Raw genomic sequence first — 23985 nt, 5'->3', positions numbered from 1 at the left:
GCCTCAGCCTCCTGAGTAGCTGGGACTACGGGCGTGTGCCTCCATGTCCAGTTAATTTTTTTGTAGTTTTAGTAGAGACGTGGTTTCACTGTGTTAGCCAGGATGGTCTCGATCTCCTGACCTTGTAATCTGCCTGCCTCGGCCTCCCAAAGTGCTGGGATGACAGGCGTAAGCCACCGCACCTGGCCCAATTGTTAGGATTCTTTAGCAATGAAGTGTTTTAAAATTATGATATGTACTTTTTAAAAAGACATCAATGCTATTACACATTTAATAGACTATAATATAAAAATAACTTTTTTTTTTTTTTGAGACAATATCTGGCTCTGTCACCCAGGCTGGAGTGCAGTAGTGTAATCTTGGCTCACTGCAACCTCTGCCTCCCAGGTTCAAACTATCGTCCCACCTCAAGCTCCTAGGTAGCTGGGATTACAGACATGCCCTACTATGCCCTGTTAATTTTTGTATTTTTGGTAGAAATGGGATTTCACCATGTAGCCTAGGCTGGTCTCAAACTCATGAGCTCAAGCGATCTGCCCATCTAAGTGCTAGGAGTACAGGCGTGAGCCATCATGCCTGGCCAAAAAACAACTTTCGTATGCACTGGGAAACCAAAAAGGTTGTGACTCACTTTATTGCAATATTCACTTTGAAGTGGTCTGGAACTGAACCCGCAGTGTCTCCAAGGTGTACCCATATATCCATTCAATAAAATGTTATTTGGCAATAAAAAGAAATGAAGTTCTGGCTGGGCGTGGTGCCTCACGCCTGTAATCCAAGCACTTTGGGAAGCTGAGGCTGGCGGATTACTTGAGCCAGAGTTCGATACCAACCTGGGAAATATGGCAAAACCCTATCTCTACAAAAAATACAAAAATTAGCCGGATGTGGTGGCACACACTTGTAGTGTCAGCTAATTGGAAGGGTGAGGTGGGAGGATGGCTTGAACCTGGGAAGTAGAGGTTGCAGTGAGCCAAGATAGTGCCACTGCACTCCAGCCTGGGTGACAGAGCCAGATACTGTCTCAAAAAAAAAAAAAGTTATTTGGCTTTAAAAAAAAAAAAAAAAAAAAAAAAGTTCTGCTACAAGCTTAAACAATGATGAATCTTAAAAACATGCTAAGTGAAAAAAAAAATTTTAATATTATATGATCTAATTTATGTGAAATATCCAGAATAGGTAAATCTGTAGAGACAGAAAATAGATTCACAGTTGCCTAGGGGTGGGAGAGGTAAGAGGGAAATGATAGTGTCTTGAAAAGGACATGAACAGACACTTTTCAAAAGAAGACATACATGTGGACAAGAAGCATATGAAAAAACTTTATAACTGATCATTAGAGAGATGAAAATCAAGCTGGGTACAGTGACTCATGCCTATAATCCCAGCACTTTGGGAGGCTGAGGTGGGTGGATCACCTGAGGTTTGAGACCAGCCTGGCCAAACATAGTGAAGCCCTGTCTCTACTAAAAATGACAAAAATTAGCCGGGCATGGTGGCAGGCGCCTCTAATCCCAACTACTCGGGAGGCTGAGGCATGAGAATCGTTTGAACCTGGGAGGCAGAGGTTGCGGTGAGCCGAGATCATGCCACTGCACTCCAACCTGGGTGACAGAGCAAGACTTTGTCTCACAACAAAACAAAAAACAGAAATGAAAATCAAAACCACAATAAGATATTATCTCATACCAGTCAGGATGGCTGCAATTAAAAAGTCAAATAATAGATGCTGGCAAGGTTGGGTGGGGGAAAGGGGGACGCTTACACACTGTTGGTGGGAATATAAATTAGCTCAGCCATTGTGGAAAATAGTGTATTGATTCTTCAAAGAGCTAAAAACACTACTTCCATTCAACCCAGCAATCCCATTACTGGGTATATGCCGAAAGGAATATAAATCATTTTACCATAAAAACACATGCACACGTATGTTCATTGCAGCACTATTCACAATAGCAAAGACATGGAATCCACCTAAATGCCTGTCAGTGGTAGGCTGGGTAAAGAAAATGTGGTACGTATACACCCTGGAATACTACACAGCCACGAAGAAGGAGATCATGTCCTTTGCAGGAGGCCATAATCCTTAGCAAACTAACACAAGATCACAAAATCAAATACCACATGTTCTCACAACTGGGCGCTAAATGGTAATATGGACACAAAGAGGGGAACAATAGACACTGGTGCCCATTTGAGGGTGTTGGGTGGGAGAAGGGAGAGGATCAGGAAAAAACAAGCATTGGGTAATAGACTTAACTCTTGGGTGATAATCTGTACAACAAATTCCTGTGACACGAGTTTACCCGTATAACAAACCTGTGTATGTATCGCTGAACTTAAAAAAAAAAAGTCCCTAGCAAGCGACTGCTGAAAGGATACAGTTTCTGTCTATGGCCATACCACTGTGATCGCACCTGATCTCATCTGAAAGGATACGTGTTTCATTTGGGGATGATGGAATGCTCTAAAATTGTAACCATTGCAGAATTCTGTATGTATTAAAAACCATTGAATTATATAATTTAAATATGTGACCAAGGAGGAAAAAATATGTGTAATGGGTAACAGAAGGTTAATTTTCTTAAATTAACAGAGTTTTCTTAGGAATTAATGAGACTAACAACTTTTTTTTTTTTCAAAGGGATGGGGGGACACATATGAAAAGACTGTTCTGTACTTCTTTTAGTCAACACTAATAAGCTCTTCTAGATGTTGTGAATACAGACGTGAAAAGGGCAGACACTGTGTCTGCTCTCCTGTAGAAAAGCTATGAAGAAATATGGAGCAGAAACAAAAGTTGTCCCTGGTTATCTGTAGGGAATCCAGGACCTCCTGTGCATACCGAAATCCACAGATGTCGAAGTCCTGATGTAAAATGGTACAGTATTTGTATCTAACCCATGCATGTCCTCCTGTGTATATACTTTAAACCATCTCTAGATTACTTATATCTAATGCAATGTAAATAGTTATACTGTATTGTTAGGGAATACTGACAAAAAAATCTGTACATGTTTAATGCGGACACATTTTAAAAAATATTTTTGATCTGTGGTTGGTTGAATCCACAGATGTGGAACCCACAGGTAGGGAGCGCCAACTGTAATACATTTTTTTTTTTGGAGATGGAGTCTTACTCTGTTGACCAGGCTGGAGTACAGTGGCACAATCCCGGCTCACTGCAACCTCTCCTGCCTCAGCTTCCTGAGTAGCTGGGACTATGGGTATGTGCCACTATGCCTGGCTAATTTTTGTATTTTTAGTAGAGAGAGGGTTTCACTATGTTGGCCAGGCTGGTCCCGAATTCCTGACTTCAAGTGATCCACCCACCTCTGCCTCCCAAAGTGCTAGGATTACCGGCATGAGCTACCACTCCTGGCCACAGTTTCAAATTATACTCAGCAATATGAAAACTAAGCAATGGGATGTGATAAGGAATGATTAGGATGGGGGAAGGGGTTTGTTATTAAATTGCCGCCCCACATACAATTGAGGTCTATCTCTCAGAAAATAACATTTAAGCTGAAGACTGAATAACAAGTAGCCAACCATGCAGAGAAACTGGTTTAAGGCCAGAGCGGGAGTATCTTAAGCAGAGCAAACAGCAGGACCTTGGCATGGGCCTGAACTTGGGATGTTTAAGGGGTACAGGGCTTTCCAGGGGGTAGGAAGTATTGAGTGGTAAAGCACAGATAACATAGGAGGCTGTTGCAGTAGTTCAGGTGAGAAGTGTGTTGGCTTGGACTAGTATGGTAATAATAGAGACAAAATAAGTGGACAGATTTTGTGTACATTTCAAGGTTAGGTTCAACAAGACTTGATTGTGGGGAATGTGAGAGAGAGGAATCAAATTTTGTCTGGCACACTAATGTGGATCTATTTTCTAAGATGGGGAACATGATGGGGAAAAGGGGGACAATTAATAGAATATTCAATCTTAAGAACGTATGGTAGACATCTTGTCCTTCAGCTCAGAACCCCATCATTGATTTAAACACTGGGTTCTATTGTTTACCTGTCAGGTTCATAAAAAGTAAAACTTGGCAAGGGTGCAAAGAAGTAGTTCTCATATCATTGGGAATTTAAACTGGTGTGGCTCTTGGGACAATTTTGACCAACATCTATCAATTTTAAATGTACTGGATTGTAAGATGTATGCATTTATCAAGTATGCTTGCCCAAGTAAGTCAAGATCAATGTTGAGGGATGTTCATTGCCTTATTTGTTGAAGAAATAAAAACTACTAGAAGCAGCCTGAATGCTTATCAGTAGAGAAATGGTTAGATACATTATGTTCATGGAAGGGACTGCCATGCTGCCATAAGGTAATGAAGTTGATTTCTGTATACAGATATGGAAAGAACTCTTAAAATACTTGAAAGTATATTTTCAAGTGAAATGGTATATTTGACCATTTGTGCATATATTTTTTAAAGCTATGTGTATACATGCTTGTATACATAAAAGAATCTTTGAAAAGGTATCTCTGGGGTAGGGAATTGGGTAGAGATAATTCTTCATATCCTCCTTATTTGAAGTTGTACATGCTATTATTTTATTAACTCTTAATGTGGGGATGAATCTCCACATTAAGAAAACCTTTGGGGCAGATGCAGTGGCTCACACCTGTATTCTCACACTTTGGGAGGCTAAGGCAGGTGGATATCTCTTGAGCTCAGGAGTTCGAGACCAGCCTGGGCAATATGATGAAACCCTGTTTTTACAAAAAAATACAAAAAAAATTAGTTGGATGTGGTGGCCTGTGCCTGTAGTCCTGGCTGCTCCAGAGGCTGAGGTGGGAGAATCGCTTGAGCCTGGGAGGCAGAGGTTGCAGTGAGATGAGATCACACCACTGCATTCCAGCCTGTGTGACAGAGCCAGAGCCTGTCTCAAAACAAAAACAAAACAAAACAAAAAATTTGACCATTATCTTCACAGTAGAATCTTAGAAGTACTAAAGTACTTCTGAATGTTTGTACTTAGGTATAAACGTACTCTTAAAATATACGACCAAATAGCATCCCAGAAAAGTTTTTTACTGAATTATTTTCTTAAAAGAAGACAGCTCATCTTTCTTTAAATGTACTTTTTGAAATATATATTGTGAATTCCTTTGTCAGAGAGCCATACCCAGATTATAATTTCTTAAAATTATCTGAATATTTTTTGAGTAGTTTACATTTGCTATAAACAATTTGAAAATTTTAGTAAAGATTTATACGTGCTGCTACCTGTAGTCTGCTTCAGTTGTTTTTGATCTTTGAGTTCTGTCCGTATTTCTGAATATCTTCATGCAGCTGTAGTCTTGCCTTTATACAACTTACTTTCTTTCCTCAACCACTTAAGTATTCCACTTAAGTATTCTCCTTTGTCGTATGCTGAGGTATATATTTTAATGGCTAAGTTCGTAGTCCATTTTGACAGAATAGTTATTTTCAGTTTTCACAATTGATTGCATTGTGACAGGCATCTTTGTAAGTAAATCTTTCCTAACATTTATGAGTATTTAGAGAGATTCTTATAATACAGTTACCAAGTTGAAGAGTTTTGATATTGTTAAAATTCTTGATGGTTGCATTCTTGATGGAGATACTATCCTTCTGTGTGATTCTCTCAGCAGTTGGAGAGTCCTGTCTAACCATATACATAGAGAAGAAAAAATTACCTAAATGGCTCATCACCATTGAATATTGTAACTGTAATTTTTCAGGTTTGGTAAGCAGAATTCTCATATTCCCATTTTCGTTATAAGCAGAACAGTTATTTTTTCTGTTAGTCTTTTAAATCTTTTCCTATATTGAATTTCCTGATAATCTTTTTTACAACTAGAGGATAGCAACTATTGAAACTGTCTTAAAGACAATTGCAATTCCTTCCCTGTTGCAAAGTTAAAGATATGTAGTATGTTGGTTCATCATCATCTAGTTCCTAATGAATAAAATCCTTTGGGGAAAATGCTATAAGTCAGGCTTAGGGCAGCAGACATCCTTACTAGCAACTTTAACTCTTTAAAATGTTAACGAAGGCTAGGAATGGTAATCATCTTGAATTCACACCTATGCAATTCCATGTCCCTAAGTATAGAGGGGAGTGTGTGTGCATGGTATGTGTGAATCTAAATTTAGAATAGCTGTGAAACCAGCCTGAACCTACAACTTCCTTAGATTCTTTCCCAATGAACACAGAAATACAAACTAACTGTAAGTGGTCTACTCATTTTCATGCAGATTGATTGAAGTTAGTTTTTACCAGCAATCTGACTGTCTTGGACAAAAATGTAGCTTAGGTAACTTTTGGTTCCGACCGAAAACGCAGAGAAGGAGAGATCAAATTTATTTTATGTAATCTTTTTTTTTTTTTTTTTTAAGGAAAATAACATTTAAAACTAGAGGCCTCTGTAAATCGTCTGGTTTAAAGCACTTTAAACGTACTGCTTAGAAAAGTGTAGCAAAATTATTTTTAGAGTATTCCTTCTTTTAGGGTATTTCTCTTTCTAGAGGACAGTAAGTACTGGCTTATTGATGCAAAGTAAAAGCCACAGTATAAGAACTCATTCTTAAAGAGAGGGCAAAGGATATAAACTGAAAATTGATAGCTAGTGGCTTTTTTTTTTCTATCTGAAAATAATGCTTCAACCTTCCAATCAAATTAGATTAACACTGCAAATGAGATTAACAAATATCTGAAAGGCATACTTACCCAAGGAAATTCTAACTACTGTTACCCCTTTAGGCCAGAAACCATCTTACATACGTTTGTATACTGATGTCTCTCTCCTTCCTGGCACCTCACTCACAATTATACTTTATCACTTATACCATTATCAGGTTTTTCTCTACCACTACAATAGTAACCCCAAAAAGACAAGAGCTGTAACTGTTTTGTTTTTTTTTTCTTATATCCTTGTTGCCTAGCTAGTGCCTGACACTCAAGATTCTCATTTATTAATTAGTGTATTTTTTTGACCTATCATATTGGCAGAACTTAAAGTTGAATAGTACCAGTGTTGGTAACAGTGTTCACAAATGCATAGAAAATGGTACAAAAGGAATATCTCAAACTGTTCATTCAGAGAAAAGAGTAGGATTGAGGACAAGGAACATTGCAGAGAAGTGAAAGTGAGCATCTTTTACTTATTACTTGTATGCTTTTTATAAAACAACAAGATGGAATTTTACAGTATTATTGTATAAAGGGCATGGTTGGGGAAGGGCTTGGGTTTTGAGTGAGATCTGAGTGCTTGGTCAAATTACTTCACCTTTTTTGTGCCATGGCTTTAATGCTTGTAAAATGGATGTAATGCCTGTCTTCTCCATGGGGTTGTATTGAGGAATGTGATGATAGTTGTAAGTTGCCTAGTTCTCCCTGGACTTCAAAAATAAGTTTCCTGCTCTTTTTCTCCCTTGAAAAATAGAGAATGTGATGTTTCATTTAAATTTTAAAAGTCTTATTCTGCATGGTACCATCCCCATCTGCTGGAATGTCCAGACTTTGCCACTGAAAGCTTAATTGTTGGTTGTGTCTTGATCACAGTCTGGATTACTTCCACTTTGGAGAATATGGTCTAGTTTCCAAACGTAGATATATTGCATCATTTTGTTTAGAGAATAAATTAGTACATTTATGGGGGTAAACTATGCAGAGATCAGCACTTAAGGCTTCTAGAATTAGTACTGGGCGGAGGGTCTTTCTACTGTGAAATAAAAGACTTCCACTAAATGGCCTCCAAAGTCCCTCTTGTTTTTAATGTTTTGTGGCTTATTTAAATTTATGATCCTAATTTCATTTTGTCATTGAACTCCTGATGTCAGATTTGAAATCTAATATGGGCTTTTATCTGCAAAAACAACTCAAGTTTATTTAGGGGATGTTAAGTCACCTTACCCAGTTTAATAGCTTGCATTTTTTTTCTTGTTGCAGTATGTTCACTGTAAAAAAAAAAAAAAAAAAAAAAAAAGAAAACAGACAAATTAGGGAAAAAAAAAATCACGTCATCTTACTACCTAGACAAATTAGGAAAAAAAAAATCACGTCATCTTACTACCCAGAAATAACTATTGTTAAAATTTTGGTGTATCTCTCCAGTTTTTTTTTTTTTTTTTTTTTCCAAACGTGTATATTAACTCTTTTGAACACACTGTTTGCCTCTTTATCTTTTATCTTTCTGTGTTTATTTTTTATATCTCTTTTCAAGGCTACGTAGCATTTTATTGTGTAGATAGATGCATTATGGGATTTTTTTTTTTTTTTTTATGGAGTCTTGCTCTGTTTTGCCTAGACTGGAGTGCAGTGGCGTGATCTTGGCTCACTGTTACCTCTGCCTCCCAGGTTCAAGTGATTCTCCTGCCTCAGCCTCCAGAGTAGCTGAGATTACAGGTGCCCACTACCACGCCTGGCTAATTTTTGTATTTTTAGTAGAGATGGGATTTCACCATGTTGGCCAGGCAGGTCTTGAACTCCTGACCTCACGTGATCCACCCACCTTTGCCTCCCAAAGTGCTGGGATTAAAGGTATGAGCCACTGCACCCGGCCTGTGTTATGGGATTCTTAACCTGGTTACATGGATAGAATTCAGGGGGTCCAATAATTTAGACAGGTAAAAACTTGTATCTTTATATTCAGTGATGTTTAACTGAAACGTAGCTTTTTTTTTTTTTTTTTTTTTTTTTTTTTGGTGATGGAGTCTCATTCTGTCGCCCAGGCTGGAGTGCAGTGGTGTGATCTCCACTCACTGCAAGCTCTGCCTGCCAGGTTCATGCCATTCTTCTGCCTCAGCCTCCTGAGTAGCTGGTACTACAAGCGCCCGCCACCGTGCCCGGCTAATTTTTTGTATTTTTAGTAGAGACTGGGTTTCACCATGTTAGCCAGGATGTTCTCCATCTCCTGACCTCGTGATTTGCCCGCCTTGGCCTCCCAAAATTCTGAGATTACAGGCGTGAGCCACCGTGCCCGGCCGCATTTCTTTTAACTGTAAGTTTAGGCAACAAGTCACAATATTAGCAGGACCTAATAATTTGGTATCAATAGGATGATCAGACAATTCATATTGATGCCTTTATTGTACACATCTTGTACATATTTGACATTTATTTACTATTTCAATATTATTACTATTTTGTATATTTAGAAACATTTTTCTTAGGTTTCCATAGGTTTTAGCAGACTGCCAAATGGTTCATGATACAAAAAAGGTTAAGAACCTCTGGCTTTCAGTCTTCGTATTTTGGAGTTTGTTTAAATAGGTGCCTATTTTATACACTAATAAGAAGTACCTGAAGTTAAAGCATTTGCCTGCATCTGTGATTATTTGGACATAGGATGAATTTCTAAAAGTAGTATTTCTTTATCAAATAATAAATATCTTTTTGAAGCTTTCCATGTTTTTGTCAGATTACTCTCCACAATGTTGTACCAGTTTACTCTCTATATGGAAATACCCTGCCCTCCTGTTTTAAATAACTGGCTTTTATATTCTATAGATGCATTTGTAGTTGGCACTGTAAAGGGTCTCCAATTTGATGTGATGTTTAAGGAACTTCTGCAGACCCCAAATTTGAACAGCATAGTGTCAGGTAGTGAAACACGTTTCATTGTGTTTTAGTTATACTAGTTTTACTAAAACTAGTTTTTACCTACAACCTAGATGGTATGTTATATTCAAGGACTCTGAACCATAGTCTTCAGGATGGTCTGCTTCAGAACTCTCCCATACCATAAGCAATAGATTGGATGATGCTAGCCTTAAATCAGCAGTTGTCTTTTTTGCTCTCCATGGGTAAGAAGTAAAATTATCACCTTTGAAAGTAATATATGCACATGGCAGCAAAATCTTAGAAACACCAGAATGTGAAATTGACTTTCTGCTGAATAAGTAGCAGATTGTGGAGCGAGTAGTGGGGAGGGTGAGGGAGTTAGTGTTAAGAATTGAACTCCTGCAGCACTTTGGGGGGCTGAGGCAGGCAGATCATGAGGTCAGGAGATCGAGACCATCCTGGCTAACACGGTGAAACCCAGTCTCTACTAAAAATACAAAAAAGTAGCCAGGCATGGTGGCGGGCGTCTGCAGTCCCAGCTACTCAGGAGACTGAGGCAGGAGAATGGCGTAAACCCGGGAGGCAGAGCTTGCAGTGAGTGGGGATCGCACGACTGCACTCCAGCCTGGGCGACAGAGGGAGACTCCGTCTCAAAAAAAAAAAAAAAAAGAATTAAACTTCTAGTATGATGGGATGGGTTTGGTACACAGCATGGGGACCTGAGTGCAGAAAAGGGATCCTTTGCTAACTTACTGATAAAACAGGTCTGAGTAGGGTTATTATGTATGAGTGTAGACCTGGGTCTAGAACGTGTCCCATCATGGGAGAGGGGTCGGGGGAGCAGTTAGTCCCTGTATTTGAGACCAACAAATTGAGATTTGGATCTCACCTCTGCCTTTTAGTAACTTTGTGGCTTATGGCCATCTCTGAGCCTCGTGTGCTTTCTTCTAAAAAAAAAGATGGGTGGTGGTGAGGAATTTGACAAGGTGGTCTGGTCTTCAAGCTTCTTTCCTGCTTTCTTTTGTGGCTGACTTTCTCAGCTGGTGCCAGGATATTAAGGGCTTTTGTCCCAGAGATTTTTATCCTGCATGCAGTAGTTACTTGTTTGCTGTATCCTTGCTAAAGGGCCTGAATTACACAGAACACTCTCATTTGTAAGCAGTCAAACACGCAATTAGAACTACTTTAGTAAAATGTGGGGTATGTTGGAAGGCTGTTGATACAAAGCTCACAGGGTAGGAAAGAATTACTGGAAAGCTAGGGATACTGAATCTGTGGCCTCCAATTTTGCCTATTTCTGTCTTTCCTCTGCTCATTTCCCAGTGTGAGTTTCATTATCTCCTTTTGCAGAGTTGCCAGTTATGAGAAAGGGTGTATGTTCACATCCTTTGGCATCATGGACAATCAGGAAATAGTTCTTCTTCCACTATATACAGTTAGAAAAATCTCAAGGAAAGATACCCAGCTAGCTTGGCTTAAGTCATACCCATACCTGGACTGGTCTCTGTGGTCATGGGGATGGGTAATTCTTGCCCAGCTTGAGTCAGATACTTACCTATGGGACCATCACTGTAACTAGTGAGGTGGAATCCTGCTAGAAGATGCCATTGCCTTTAGGACCACTTGGATGGCAATTCAACAAAAGCAATTCAACAAAAACCTGGTGTGGGGGAGATTTTTAAAAACATTCGGGATTCATGAATTAGGCAACAGCAATCTTCGTTTTTGTACAGCCTAATTTTAAAAAAAATGTACACTACAATGAGATACCAGTTTACACCTGTTAGGATGGCCATTATTAAAACAAAATAGAAATTGTCGGCAAGGATATGGAGAAATCAGAACATTTGTGCATTGCTGGTAGAAATGTAAAATGGTACTGCTGCTGGGGAAAAAGAGTATGGTGCTTCAAAAAAAATTAAACATAGAATTACCATATGATCCAGCAATTCCCCTTCTAGGTATACACAAAAAATAATTGAAAGCAAGGACCTGAACACATATTTGTATGCTAGTGTTCGTAACAGTACTATTCACAATAGTCAAAAGGTAGAAATGGGAAACAGCCCAACTGTCTATCAGTGGATGAATTGGATGGATGAATAAAATGTGTACAATGCAAAATTAGCTTTAAAAAGGAAACCTGGCACAGTGGTGCACACCTGTAGTTCCAGCTACTCGAGAGGGTGAGGCAAGGAAGGATCATTTGAGCCCAGGGATTTGGGGACAGCCTGGGCAACATAGCAAAATCCTATCAGTGAATGAATCAATGCATGCATGCCGGGCAGTGGCTCATGCCTGTAATTCCAGCACTTTGGGAGGCCTAGGCGGGTGGATCGCTTGAGCCCGGAAGTTCAACAGCCTGGGCAACACAGGGAGACCTCTATCTCTAAAAATTTAGCCAGGCTGGTAACATGCATCTGTGGTCCCAGCTACTTGAGAAGCTGAGGTGGGACGATTGCTTGATCCTGGGAGGCTGAGGTTGTAGTGAGCCGTTATTGCGCCACAGCGTCCCAACCTGGGTGACAGAAGGATACCCTGTCTCAAAAAAAAAAAAATTTAAAAAGTTAAAAAAAAGTTGGGGATGTACTATAACATGGAGGAACCTTGAAGACGTTATGCTAAGTAAAATAAGCCTGATACAAAGGAAAAATATTGTATAATTCCACTTACGAGGTCCCTACAATAGTCAAATCCATAGAGAAAAGGTAAAATAATGCTAACCAGGAGCCAAGAGGAGAGGGCAGTTGGGGAATTAGTGTCTAATGGTACAAAGTTTTAGCTTAGGGTAAAAAAACTCTAGAGGTGAATAGTGGTGATGTTTGCACAAAAGTATGAATGTACTAATGCCTCTGAATTGTATGCTCAGAAATGGTTAGAGTGGTAAACTTCATGTATATTTTACCACAATAAAATTTTTAGTACAGGGTACCCCTTATGTATTTAACTTGGTATCTACATTTTTATTGTAAGTGAAAACTGTAGATTTATAATAGTAGAGAGGTTTGATACCTATTATCTATTTTAAAATATGTAAACCAGTTCTTTAACGGGGAAACTTCATTACTTCATTATTTCTTTTTTTTTTTCCTCTTCCTCCTCCTTTTTTTTTTTTTTTTTTTTTTTTTTTTGAGGGAGAATCTTGCCCTGTTGCCAGGCTGGAGTGCAGTGGCGTGATCTCAGCTCACTGCAACCTCTGCCTTCTGGGTTCAAGCGATTCTCCTGCCTCAGCCTCTCGAGCGACTGGGACTACAGGTGCGCACCACCACGTCCAGCTAATTTTTAGTGTTTTTAGTACCGAAGGGGTTTCACCATGTTGGCCAGGATGGTCTCGATCTCTTGACCTCATGATCCGCCCACCTCAGCCTCCCAAAGTGCTGGGATTACAGGCGTGAGCCACCACGCCTAGCCCATTATTTCTTTTCTACTAGTATTTGTAGTCCACTTCTCCTGCTGAGTTTTATCCTAACGTAATATTTTGTGCTTGTCTTTTGTTGATCACGTCATACTTCTCTAACAACAAAAGTACATAAATTGAAATTTTAAATTATTTCCTGTGTCTCAAAGACAATAATGACGATCAGTAGTGCAGTTAAGATAATATAAATGTTATAAACCTTGATAAAATTGTATTCTTTAATAATTGTTTATTGGAAATGCTTGTTTTTTTTTTTTGTTTTTGAGACAGGGTACCTGTCGCCTAAGCCTGAGTGCAGTGGCGCAATCACGGCTCATCGTAGCCTCAACCTCCTCAGTACCTGGGACCACAGACACATGCCACCATGTCCAGCTCTTTGTCTTTTTGTAGAAACGGGGTCTTCCTGTGTGGCCCAGGCTGGTCTTGAACTCCTGGGCTCAAGTGATCTTCCTGCTTTAGCCCCCTAAAGTGTTGGGATTACAGATGTGAGCCACCACACCTAGCCTGGAAATAGTTTTTAATGACATAAATTGAGGTCTTTTAAAATCTCATGTAATTTTAAGGCTGGGCACAGTGGTTCATGCCTGTAATCCTGCACTTTGGGAGGCTGAGGGGGATGCATCACCTGAGGTCAGGAGTTCAAGACCAGCCTAGCCAACATGGTGAAACCCTGTCTCTACTAAAAGTTCAAAAATTAGCTGGGTGTAGTGGTGCATGTGTATTATCCCAGCTACTCAGGAGGCTGCGGCAGGAGAATTTTCTGAGCCTGGGAGGTGGAGGTTGTAGTAAGCCAAGATTTTGCCATTACACTCAGGATGACAGAGTGAGACTGTCTCTCAAAAAACAAAACAAAAAACATGTAAATTTGGATGACTGACTTATTGCTGGAATGACCTGGGTGGTTTTTTTTTTGTTGTTTTTTTTGTTTTTGTTTTTGTTTTTTTTTGAGACTGAGTCTGTTGCCCAGGCTGGAGTGCAGTGGCATGATCTTGGCTCACTGCAACCTCCACCTCTCGGGTTCAAGTGATTCTCCTGCCTCAGCCTCCTGAGTAGCTGGGATTACAGGTGCACGCCACTACACCCGGTTAATTTTTGTATTTTTTAGTTGAGATGGGGTTTCGCCATGTCTGGTCTCGAGCTCCTGACCTCCACTGATCCACCTGCCTCGGCTTCCCAAAGTTCTGGGATTACAAGTGTGAGCCACTGTGCCCGGCCAACTTGGGATTTTCAACACTATATATATACATTTTGTTTCCATAGGTTTGTGCCCTGAGTAAACTTGTTCACATAAAATAAGTAGATGGGGAATGAACTAGTTAATACAATTCTTTGATCTCTTAGTTATATGCAAAGAATTAGTCATTTATTATTTTTAGTCAGCTACTGGCTAAGTTGCATTCATTCCTCCTTCATATTTGTTGAAAAGAAAGACCTGAAAACCAGCTAATTTGTGAAAAGATTTTTTACCTAGTCATACCAGACGTGGAATTACTCAGTTTCCTAACTATACCAAGAATGCTTTATCAATATAGCTTTATCAGTGCTATATTTTTCAGATGAGGCTGAATGCAGTGGCTCACGCCTGTAATCCCAGCACTTTGGGAGGCTGAAGCAGGCAGATCACTTGAGCTCAAGAGCCTGAGAATAGCTTGGGCAACATAGCAAGACCTTGTCTTTACAAAAATATACCCCCCCAAAAAACTAGCTGGGTATGGTGGCATGCACCTGTAGTCCCAGCTACTTGGGAGGCTGAGGTAGGAGAATCACTGAAGCCTGGAAGTCTAGTCTGCAGTGAATTGTGTTTATGCCACTGCATTCCAGCCTGACAGAGCAAGATTCTGTTTCTAAAAATCCATCTTAAAAAATTTTTAAAAAGCAGATATGAGATTATTACTATGTCTGTCTTTCACTTAGACACATCTTAACTCAGTCTACGTAAAAGATTGAGAAGACTTAAAATAGTTTTTGTGCAACATTTGTAGGAAATTAAAAAAAAAATTTTAAGTTAAAAATATACCTTTGCAGTCAGGCACAGTGGTTCACGCCTGTAATCCCAGCACTTTGAGAGGCTGATGTGGGAGGATCCCTTGAGCCCAGGAGTTCGAGACCAACCTGGGCAACATAGTGAGACCCGGTGCCTGTACAAAACAATGAAAATACTTGGACATAGTGGTGTGCCTATAGCCTCAGCTGCAAAAGCAAAACAAAGCACACCTTTGCCAACATGCTATTTTTTTTTTTTTTTTGAGACGGAGTCTCGCTCTGTCGCCTGGGCTAGAACGCAGTGGCCAGATCTCAGCTCACTGCAAGCTCCGCCTCCCGGGTTCCCGCCATTCTCCTGCCTCAGCCTCCCGAGTAGCTGGGACTACAGGCGCCCGCCACCTCACCCGGCTAGTTTTTTGTATTTTTTAGTAGAGACGGGGTTTCACCGTGTTAGCCAGGATGGACTTGATCTCCTGACCTCGTGATCCACCCGTCTCGGCTTCCCAAAGTGCTGGGATTACAGGCTTGAGCCAGCACCTGGCCAACCCAACATGCTATTTAAAAATGATTTTATCTTACCATTTGCTTTAAGTATATTTTGTCAAAACCATGGACCTATAGATTTAACTTTATAGAAAAAAATGTCTACTATAATACCTCATTTAATGGAGTCAGTTCTGTTTTTGGAGACAGGGTCTCACTCTGTCACCCAGGCTAGAGTGCAGTAGCATGATCTCAGCTCAGTGCATCCTCCGCCTCCTAGGCTTAAGTGATCCTCCCACCTCAGCCACCCTATTAGCTGTGACTACAGGTGCACACCACCATGCCCGGCTAATTTTTTGTATTTTTATGAGAGATGGGGTTTTGCCATGTTGCCCCTGCTGGTCTCAAACTCATTGGCTCAAGCTGTCCACCTGCATTGGCCTCACAAAGTGCTGGGACTACAGGTATGAGCCACCACACCCAGCCTGGAATCAGTTCTTATTGTCAGACCAATTAGTTCAGTCAGACTTTTTTTTTCCAGAAAAAGTCTGACTTTATTTTTTTCTCAACATTTTATTAACATTTTCAAGCATACAGAAAAAGTAAAAGAATTATAAAGTGAACACCTGTAATGCCACCTAGATTGAACAATGAACATTTTGTCATATTTGCCTTATCACATATCTTTTCGTTTATTTAGCCCCCTAACCACTTAACCATTACATCTTATTTTTACGATTTGTTTCAAAGTAAATTGTAGACATTGGTACAGTTTACCCCAAAATCCTTCAGCATGCATATCATTAACTAGTATTCAATACTATATTTGTTTATAACTTTTTTGAGGTAAACTTTATATGCAGTGAAGTGCACAAATTCTAAATGTGTCATTAGATCCATTCTGACTGATGTATCCCCACTCTCATCAAAATAGATACACTGTTAGCATCACCTCAGCTACTTCCCTTGTACCCCTTCCTAATCTACCCTCTTGCTTTCTGCCAGAGGCAACCACCTGATTTTTTTCACCATTTATTAGTTTTGTCTGTTCTAAAAATTCAAATAAGTGGAATTATATACATATGTAATTTACGGCATTTTTCACTCACCACAATTATCTTGTTGCCTGTATTATTCCTTTTTATTGCTGAGTAATGGTATGGTATATGCATGTACTACATTTTGTTCTGTTGATTCTCACATGGACTGAATCCAGGTTTGGGTGATTATGAATAAAGTTGCTATTACTATTCTTGCACAGGTGTTTTATTAGACATACACTTTTACTCCTCTTAGTTGAATTCCTAGGAGTAGAATTTCTGGATCGTAGGATAATATGTGTTTAGTTGTGTAAGAAATGGGCAGACCATTTTTCAAAGTGGATGTACCTTTTCTCCCATTGAAAAGGAAGAAAATATATAAGTGTTTTCATAAGTACCAGGTGGATGTACCATTTATGGTAATGAAGCTTTGACAACATCAAATGTTGGCAAGATGTGGTACAGTCTTTAATTTTAGCCATCTAGTAGGTGTGCAGTAGTGTCTCACTGTGGTTTTAACTTGGATTTCTTGGACTAATGATGTTGAGCACTTTTTGAAGTTCTTATTGGCCATTTATATAATCCTTATGAAGTGCTTTTCAGATTTTGTGACTTTCAAGAATTGAGATTTTGTTACTTTTAAGATTTCTTTTACTGATTTGTCAGATATGGTTGTGGATATTTTCTCATAGTTTGTGGCTTATTTTCTTAATGGTATCTTGATGAGCAGAAGTTTTTTATTGTGGTAAGGTCAGCTTATCAACTTTCTCCATGATCATTGCTTTCTGTACTCTACATAAAGAAATCATTGTTTCTATGCACTCCCTCTCCCCTACCAAGTCATAAAGATAGGTTCTTAGAGAAGCTTTATAGTTTATATTTAGTTTTCATTTTTATGTCTCTGATATCTACTAAATTAAGTTAGTGGATAGGTCAGAGTTTATTCCCTCCTCCCCATATGGTGTTTCAGCACCATTTGTTAAAAAGCTTTTCCCCAGGCCGGGCGCGGTGGCTCACGCCTGTAATCCCAGCACTTTGGGAGGCCGAGGCGGGCGGATCACAAGGTCAGGAGATCGAGACCATGGTGAAACCCCGTCTCTACTAAAAAATAGAAAAAAATTAGCCGGGCGCAGTGGCGGGCGCCTGTAGTCCCAGCTACTGGGGAGGCTGAGGTAGGAGAATGGCGTGAACCCGGGAGGCGGAGCTTGCAGTGAGCCGAGATTGCGCCACTGCACTCCAGCCTGGGCGACACAGCGAGACTCCGTCTCAAAAAAAAAAAAAAAAAAAGCTTTTCCCCAATGAATTGCTGTAAGTCTGGTATATTGGGATTACACCGATATGCATATGGTCCCAGACTTAGGATGGTTCAACTTAGGTTTTTTGACATGATGATGGTGTGAATGCGTATCAACACATTCAGTTGAAACTGTACTTTGAGTATCCATACGACCTTTCTGTTTTTATTTTCATTACGGTATTCAATAAATTACATGAGGTGTTCATCACTTCATTATAATACAGGTTTTGTGTTAAATTATTTTGCCCTACTGTAGGCTAGTGTCAGTTTTCTGAGCACGGTTAAGGTAGGCTAGGCTAAGCTATAATGTGCAGTAAATTAGATGTATTTAAATGCATTTTCAATTTATAATATTTTCAATTTACAATGGGTTTATCAGACCATAACCCCACTGTAGTTGAGGAACCTCTGTATATTAATTTTGCGGGTATCACTTTTTAGCACTGTTGAGTCTTCCAGTACATGAACATGGTTTATGATTTTTTTTTTCTTTTTTTTTTTTTTTGAGACCAAGTCTAGCTCTGTTGCTCAGGCTGGAGTGCAGTGGCACAATCTCGGCTCATTGCAACCTTTCCCCGTCCCGGGCCCAAGCAATTCTTCTGCCTCAGCCTCCCAAGTAGCTGGGACTGCCAGCGTGTGCCACTGTGCCTGGCTAGTGTTTTTTGTATTTTTAGTAGAGACAGTTTCACCATGTTGGCCAGACTGGTCTTCAACTCTTGACCTCAAGTGATCTGCCTGCCTTGGCCTCCCAAATTGCTGGTATTACAGACATGAGCCACCACACCTGGCCTCAGATATTTTCTTTAATCCTCACAAAACACCTAAAAGGTGGCTAGTGTTGCGTCTCTAAAGAAGAAACAATGCTCAGAAAGACACAGTGGCAGACCTGGTGAGCAGAGCAAGGTGTGTCAGTCGTCTAAAGCTGTTGATTTTTCCAGCCTGCCACACTAATGATTTTAACAGGTGTGGCCTCCATTGAGTTGGATCTAGTGAAGGAATCCTACAATGATGGGGAAAACCTTTATCTGGAAGAAACAACAGATTGAGGAATGTCTAGATAAGGAGGAAGGTGAGGTCTGTGGTGGGGGTTGTGGGGGTGAGGGTGGAGTTATACTGTGTATAAAACTCCAGGCTCTTGGATTCATGTAGCCATTTGGTCCTCAATAGGTTTAACAGACCTGTTGCTCAGGCCTGCGTTCTTTCAGCTTGGGGTGGGAGGACTGCGTTAGTTGTATATATCAGTACCGTTCAAACTTTTGAGATGGGGACTGCTTTGTTGCCCAGGCTGGAGTACTGTGGTGCAATCATGGCTCTCACTGCTGCCTTGAACTCCTGGGCTCAAGCGATCTTCCCAAAGTTCTGGGATTATAGGCATAAGCCACCACACCTGACTGCTCCAACTTTTTTTGCATACATATATGTTAACTGGGGATCTTGTTAAAATGCAGATCTCAATTCTGTCAGTCTTGGGTGGGGCCCGAGAGTATTTATAACAAGCTCCTGGTGATGCTCATATTGCTGGTCTGCCATACTGTATATTGCTACTCAATATATGTAGACCACTGTATATTGAGTTGATTCTCTCCTCGTGAGGGATGGGGGTAATCATATGCACAGTTACCCTGATTTTAACGGTTGGAGAATGGCTGCTTCTAGACATAGATGCCCTCAGATTGAGGTATGAGGGGATTATATAGATACTTGGTTTAGGGGGGAATAGATACTTAAATATGGATGTTTTTAAAGGAAGCATTCTGCTTTGGTAACTAATATGTGTGGGTGAAGTCTAAAATATATCCTTAGCTTGAGGAAAGGGTGAACACAGAGAAGCAGGAGAAGAGTAGTCAGGGGGTAGGGGCAGCACCAGTATGGGTGATTCTTGGTAGGCCTTTGCAGTGATGAACAAGGCTTTGACAAACGCAGATAGGGGGCAAGCAGAATATCTACAGCCAGCAGGAATAATGTGGATGGATGACACAGCAGCAAAGCTTTAAAAAAAGAAATCTCCAAAGGAAGGAGACTGATAATTTTCCCTTCTAGGCTATGCCTGAGTGCCTGTGGACACAGGGTGTACTGCAGGAAGTTCTGAACAGCTATTCCTATGGCAGCATTATTTTCTCGACCCTGCCATGGGAGGTCCCAGGTGGGCATGCTTCCTGTATCTGCTTGCTTCTCCTTGCAACAGCAGAGAACAAGCAGGTGGAGTGCTACCAGCTGAGTCCAGGTGTGAGCAGCCTGCCTGGTGAGTCTGGGCCTGTTGCCCTATCCTCCTTTATGAAGAATAAGCCCAGTGACCCAGGGCACATGTTAGAAAAGGACCAATGTGGGAGGAGATGGCAAAGGGGAAATGGCGGAAGCTCCAGAAGCTGAATATTCTTAGACTTTGTTGCTGGAGCTGTGAGTGGCCACAGAACTAAAGCATTGGTCTTGTGCAACACCTCTGAGAGAGGGCCTGGGCATTGGAGGCATCAGTGGCCCTCACAGCTGCCCTGTATCATTCTCAGGGCTCCTGGAAGGGCAAGAGAAGCAATATTGACAGAGCTAGGTGACTAAGTTTCAGAGTTTGGTGTTTCTAATTAACAATACTTCAGAGACTGTTTCTCTTGGTTTGTCAGATGCTGCTTTGAGAGTGTTTCCTCAGCTGTACCTACAGTTGCAAGAGGGGAGGGGAGGAGCTGGGCCACAGTATCTGCTCATGACTAATACCCATCTTGTTGGGATGAGGGAGTCTTGGCACAGGGATTATCCTAGTCAGGGCAGGTCTCACTCTGGCATGTGGGTTGTGGGCCATGTCCTACAAGATGTACCTGGAACAGCCCAGTGACTCTCCCCCATTCTGCCAAAGCTTACCCCCTTTCTCTGTGATAAGCTGCTCTAGACAAGCCTGGAACACCAGGTGTTGTTCCCCAGAGTCCAAGTGTACAGTGTTTTTCTGAAGGTTATCTTGTTCCTCAGTGGTAAACACTGCTGTGTCAGGGTGCTGCTCAGGGGCCTCTTGGAGCACAGATTTTTGCTAGCAGGACTGTGAAGCTTTGCATTGGGCTGCAAAGCCAGGGCTTGAGCCAGCAGCTGGAGAGAGTCCAGGACTAGAGTGTTTTTGGGTTTGGGGGTGGAGAGCAGAGGGAGGGAAAGGGAGGGGCAGGAGGGCAGAGCCACACAAGCAGGCATTCGGCTGCTTTGGCTCTGCTGTCGGCGGAGAGGACTTCAGTCGTTCCTGAGGGCTGCTTGGCCACCATTGCTGGAGACCGAAGGTCGCTGCCTTGCAACCCAGACTTACCGGCACTGCACCGGGACTATTCCAAGTAGCTGTTGTGCTGTCTTTCCCTGGGAGGCAAGTCTCCTCCCTGTCGTCCCCTCCTGCTCCTCCCCCGTTCTGTGAGGGATGATGCCGCTCTCTATTGCACGGCTCAGCCGGCTGATGTCACTGGCAGCGGGAAGCATCAGCAGCCTGATCACATGCTGGCCCAGTCTGTAATGCAGACGGGATAGGGGTGTGTGTGTGAGGGGAGGGGGCCTGTATGGCAACCGCTCTTGACCCAACGCCCCCAAAAGTGCAGAGGCAGCGGCTGCAGCATCCAGCCAGCTTGGATGTCTGGCCCGTGAGGCTGGGGAAACTATTATTAATAACATTTACTGTTGATAATATTGGGGAAAACAGCCCTTAACTCTGAGATTTCTGCTGTGCTCCTGTCCAAAGCAGACTTCCAGGACTCTGAAGAAACAGTTACAGGCAGGATGCTTTTTCCAACCTCTGCGCAAGAATCTTCCCGTGGCCTCCCAGATGCAAATGACTTGTGCCTTGGCCTGCAGTCCCTCAGTCTGACAGGCTGGGACCGACCCTGGAGCACCCAGGACTCAGATTCCTCAGCCCAGAGCAGCACACACTCGGGTGAGTGCCAGAGGATGAGTTGGCTGGGGTAAGGGGATGCATGGGGGTGGTGAGTGAAGCTATCCACAGCAACAGTTGTTCTATTCCCCTTTGCATCACTCCCTACCATACACACATACAACATGGAGCTGTTTTGCAAGAGATGGAAATGCTAGCTGCGAGTGTGGCAGGACAGATGGCTCCACGTAAAGGCAGGCATAGCTCTTCCAGTTACCCTGATAAATTCCCTGGAGTTGTTAGTCTGCACCTGGAGTAGCCCTGAGGAGGGTCCCCAAGGTGATGGCCTTATGCAGAAAAGATCCAGCTAACCCCCTGGTGTCCAGGCCTGTCTTGGAGATGATGAAGCAAAACACTTTTAGGTGGGGGAGGGGAAGTTAAGGGGTTGATTACTGGATGACCAAAATTACTCAGTGGTTTTAAAAACCAGGGAGTTATATGAAGAGTGAGTGGTCTCTGAATCATGGCAAGGGAAGGATTTTAATCTCAGATGAGGCTGGATAATGCGCTGGGATATTTGGAATTGACTTAACATAGGGTTCAGAGCATTGATCCTGGAAAGGTGTAGGCAGGGTAAATGGGGTGGGGTAACTCCCAGCTCTAGAACCTTTTTTTTTTTTCCCTTTGTGTTGAGAGTGACCAGCTGGATAAAAGAAGAGCCACTCCCCTTTAGGATCCCTTGTCTTCTTGGTAGGATTCAATGGGGTCAAACGAAAGGGCCTTCTTGGCAGCCCCCCTTAAACTGCTTCTGCTTAGACCTTCTGTTACCCATTTATTTCCCTCTTGTGGTGTAAGGAGGAGGGTTGCCCAAATGCAAGTTGTGGAGTATTCAGGAAGAAATGTGAACTTAAACACTACAGGTATACTTACAACCTACATATTTTGCTTTATGTAAATTATAATAAAGAGGTATTGGCAGCAGATACTTTAGGAAAATGAAAAGGTGGTAAGGGGCAGTGGTGGGGAAGGGGGGTGGTGCAGCCATTTGCTGTTGGTGCTGACAGTGGGAAACACCAAGCCTGCTGTCCTTCCCTTCCCTCCCTGGTCCAGGAACCGGCAGCCATGGCAGCAAGGTACTGTCTTGTTGATTTCTGTGGCCTCCACCCTGTTTGGCGCAGGTCTTTTTTTAGAGTGCTTTGCAGAGCCTGGGCCTGTTGTGTCTGTTAGGCATTTTAACGCCCAGTTGTTTTGGTAAAACCCCATTTAGGGAAGGGGTATTGAAATTGTTTTATGTGGTTGTGGATGGGGAGAGCTTTACCTTAAGTAACTACCTCTGGGTTAAGATAGGGTTTCTTGAAGTACTGGCCTTCTACTGACTCAGGATTTTCCAGAAAGGTCAGTAACTGCCCTGTTCCCCTGGGCAAGGAAGTATCTGAGCAAAAGATAGAAGAGCTCACACAGGAGATGGGTACCTGTCTGTGGGCGATCAGTGTTTGACCACAAGGCACTGTCTTTCACTGGCATCAGGTTGAAGTATAGCCCTTCTTTGGCTCTGGTTCTCTAAGCTGCAATGCTCTTTCTGAAATACATTATAGCATTGGGCCCATAGAAATGCAGGTGTGTCCAACTTAGGGCTTGGAGAGCCTGGTCTGAAAGTTGCTGTGAAATTCAGCTATTAAAAGTAGCTTGGATCTAGTTATAATATCCACAGCTTCTCTACCACCTGAAAGGCCTGTGCTTGTAGCTGTTTGTCTCTGAAATATAAATGTTTTTTCTTTTCCACTTTCCATGCCAAACACTTTAGTGATAAATATTACATGATTTTGTGGACCAGGGAGGGACTGCAGCCTGAGCCTCAGAATTCATAAGGTCCAGAACCAGAGTTGCCCCAGCGGTATGATCTGGCTGTGTAGGCAGGTTAGTGTGGGTATGTTTTCCTTTCTGAGGGTTGAGGACACACCCATCCCTGATCGTCATGTTGCCTTTGGTTTTGGAACTGTGGTGACAGCCATCGCTCTTCTTTCCCTGGGCCTTCTTGGAAAGCCCACATGAGGGTACTACCTCCTGGAGTAGGATGCAGCCCTCCCACCAGCCAGCTGCAGTGCCAGATCGTGCACCCTCACCAGCAATGCGGGAACATGCAGCCCACATTCCAGTGCCTACACTGCCTTTCTGTCTGAAAACCAGCTAGCTCAGTTGCTTCAGTGAGGGAGGAGGCTTCCAACAGCTCTGGGCATTTTTGGAGTTATCCTTGCAGATACCCTGTTACGCTGTTGTCTCTCTGTAAAGACAAAGATGCAAGCTTATTCCTTGAGCTCTGCTTGGTGATACATTGCCCAAGGCAGCTATGGCATCACATCTGACCGTCTTCTACCATTCTTAAGTAATGAGCAAGGTTGGA

At 41.9% G+C, this 23985-nt stretch overlaps 1 protein-coding gene across 9 annotated transcripts in view; it reads left to right on the top strand.

Moving 5' to 3' along the window:
* CPEB1 (cytoplasmic polyadenylation element binding protein 1) overlaps positions 1-23985 on the top strand; it is a 101011-nt gene that overhangs the window by 51770 nt on the left and 25256 nt on the right. For 6 of the 9 annotated variants that reach the window (XM_007990246.3, XM_037987781.2, XM_037987780.2 and 3 more), the window contains exon 3: positions 21459-21647. In XM_007990246.3, coding sequence (XP_007988437.3) covers positions 21459-21647 — 189 coding nt within the window. Of the gene's footprint in view, positions 1-20914; positions 21090-21455; positions 21648-23985 lie in introns of those variants that run through there. The other 3 variants (XM_007990244.3, XM_073013080.1, XM_007990248.3) reach the window with 2 other exon arrangements.

Source organism: Chlorocebus sabaeus, chromosome 29 (genome assembly GCF_047675955.1).
Source record: "Chlorocebus sabaeus isolate Y175 chromosome 29, mChlSab1.0.hap1, whole genome shotgun sequence".
In the NCBI taxonomy this organism is placed as follows: domain Eukaryota; kingdom Metazoa; phylum Chordata; class Mammalia; order Primates; family Cercopithecidae; genus Chlorocebus; species Chlorocebus sabaeus.
Note: the sequence above shows the minus strand (reverse complement) of the source record. Positions and strands in the feature narration are given on the sequence as shown.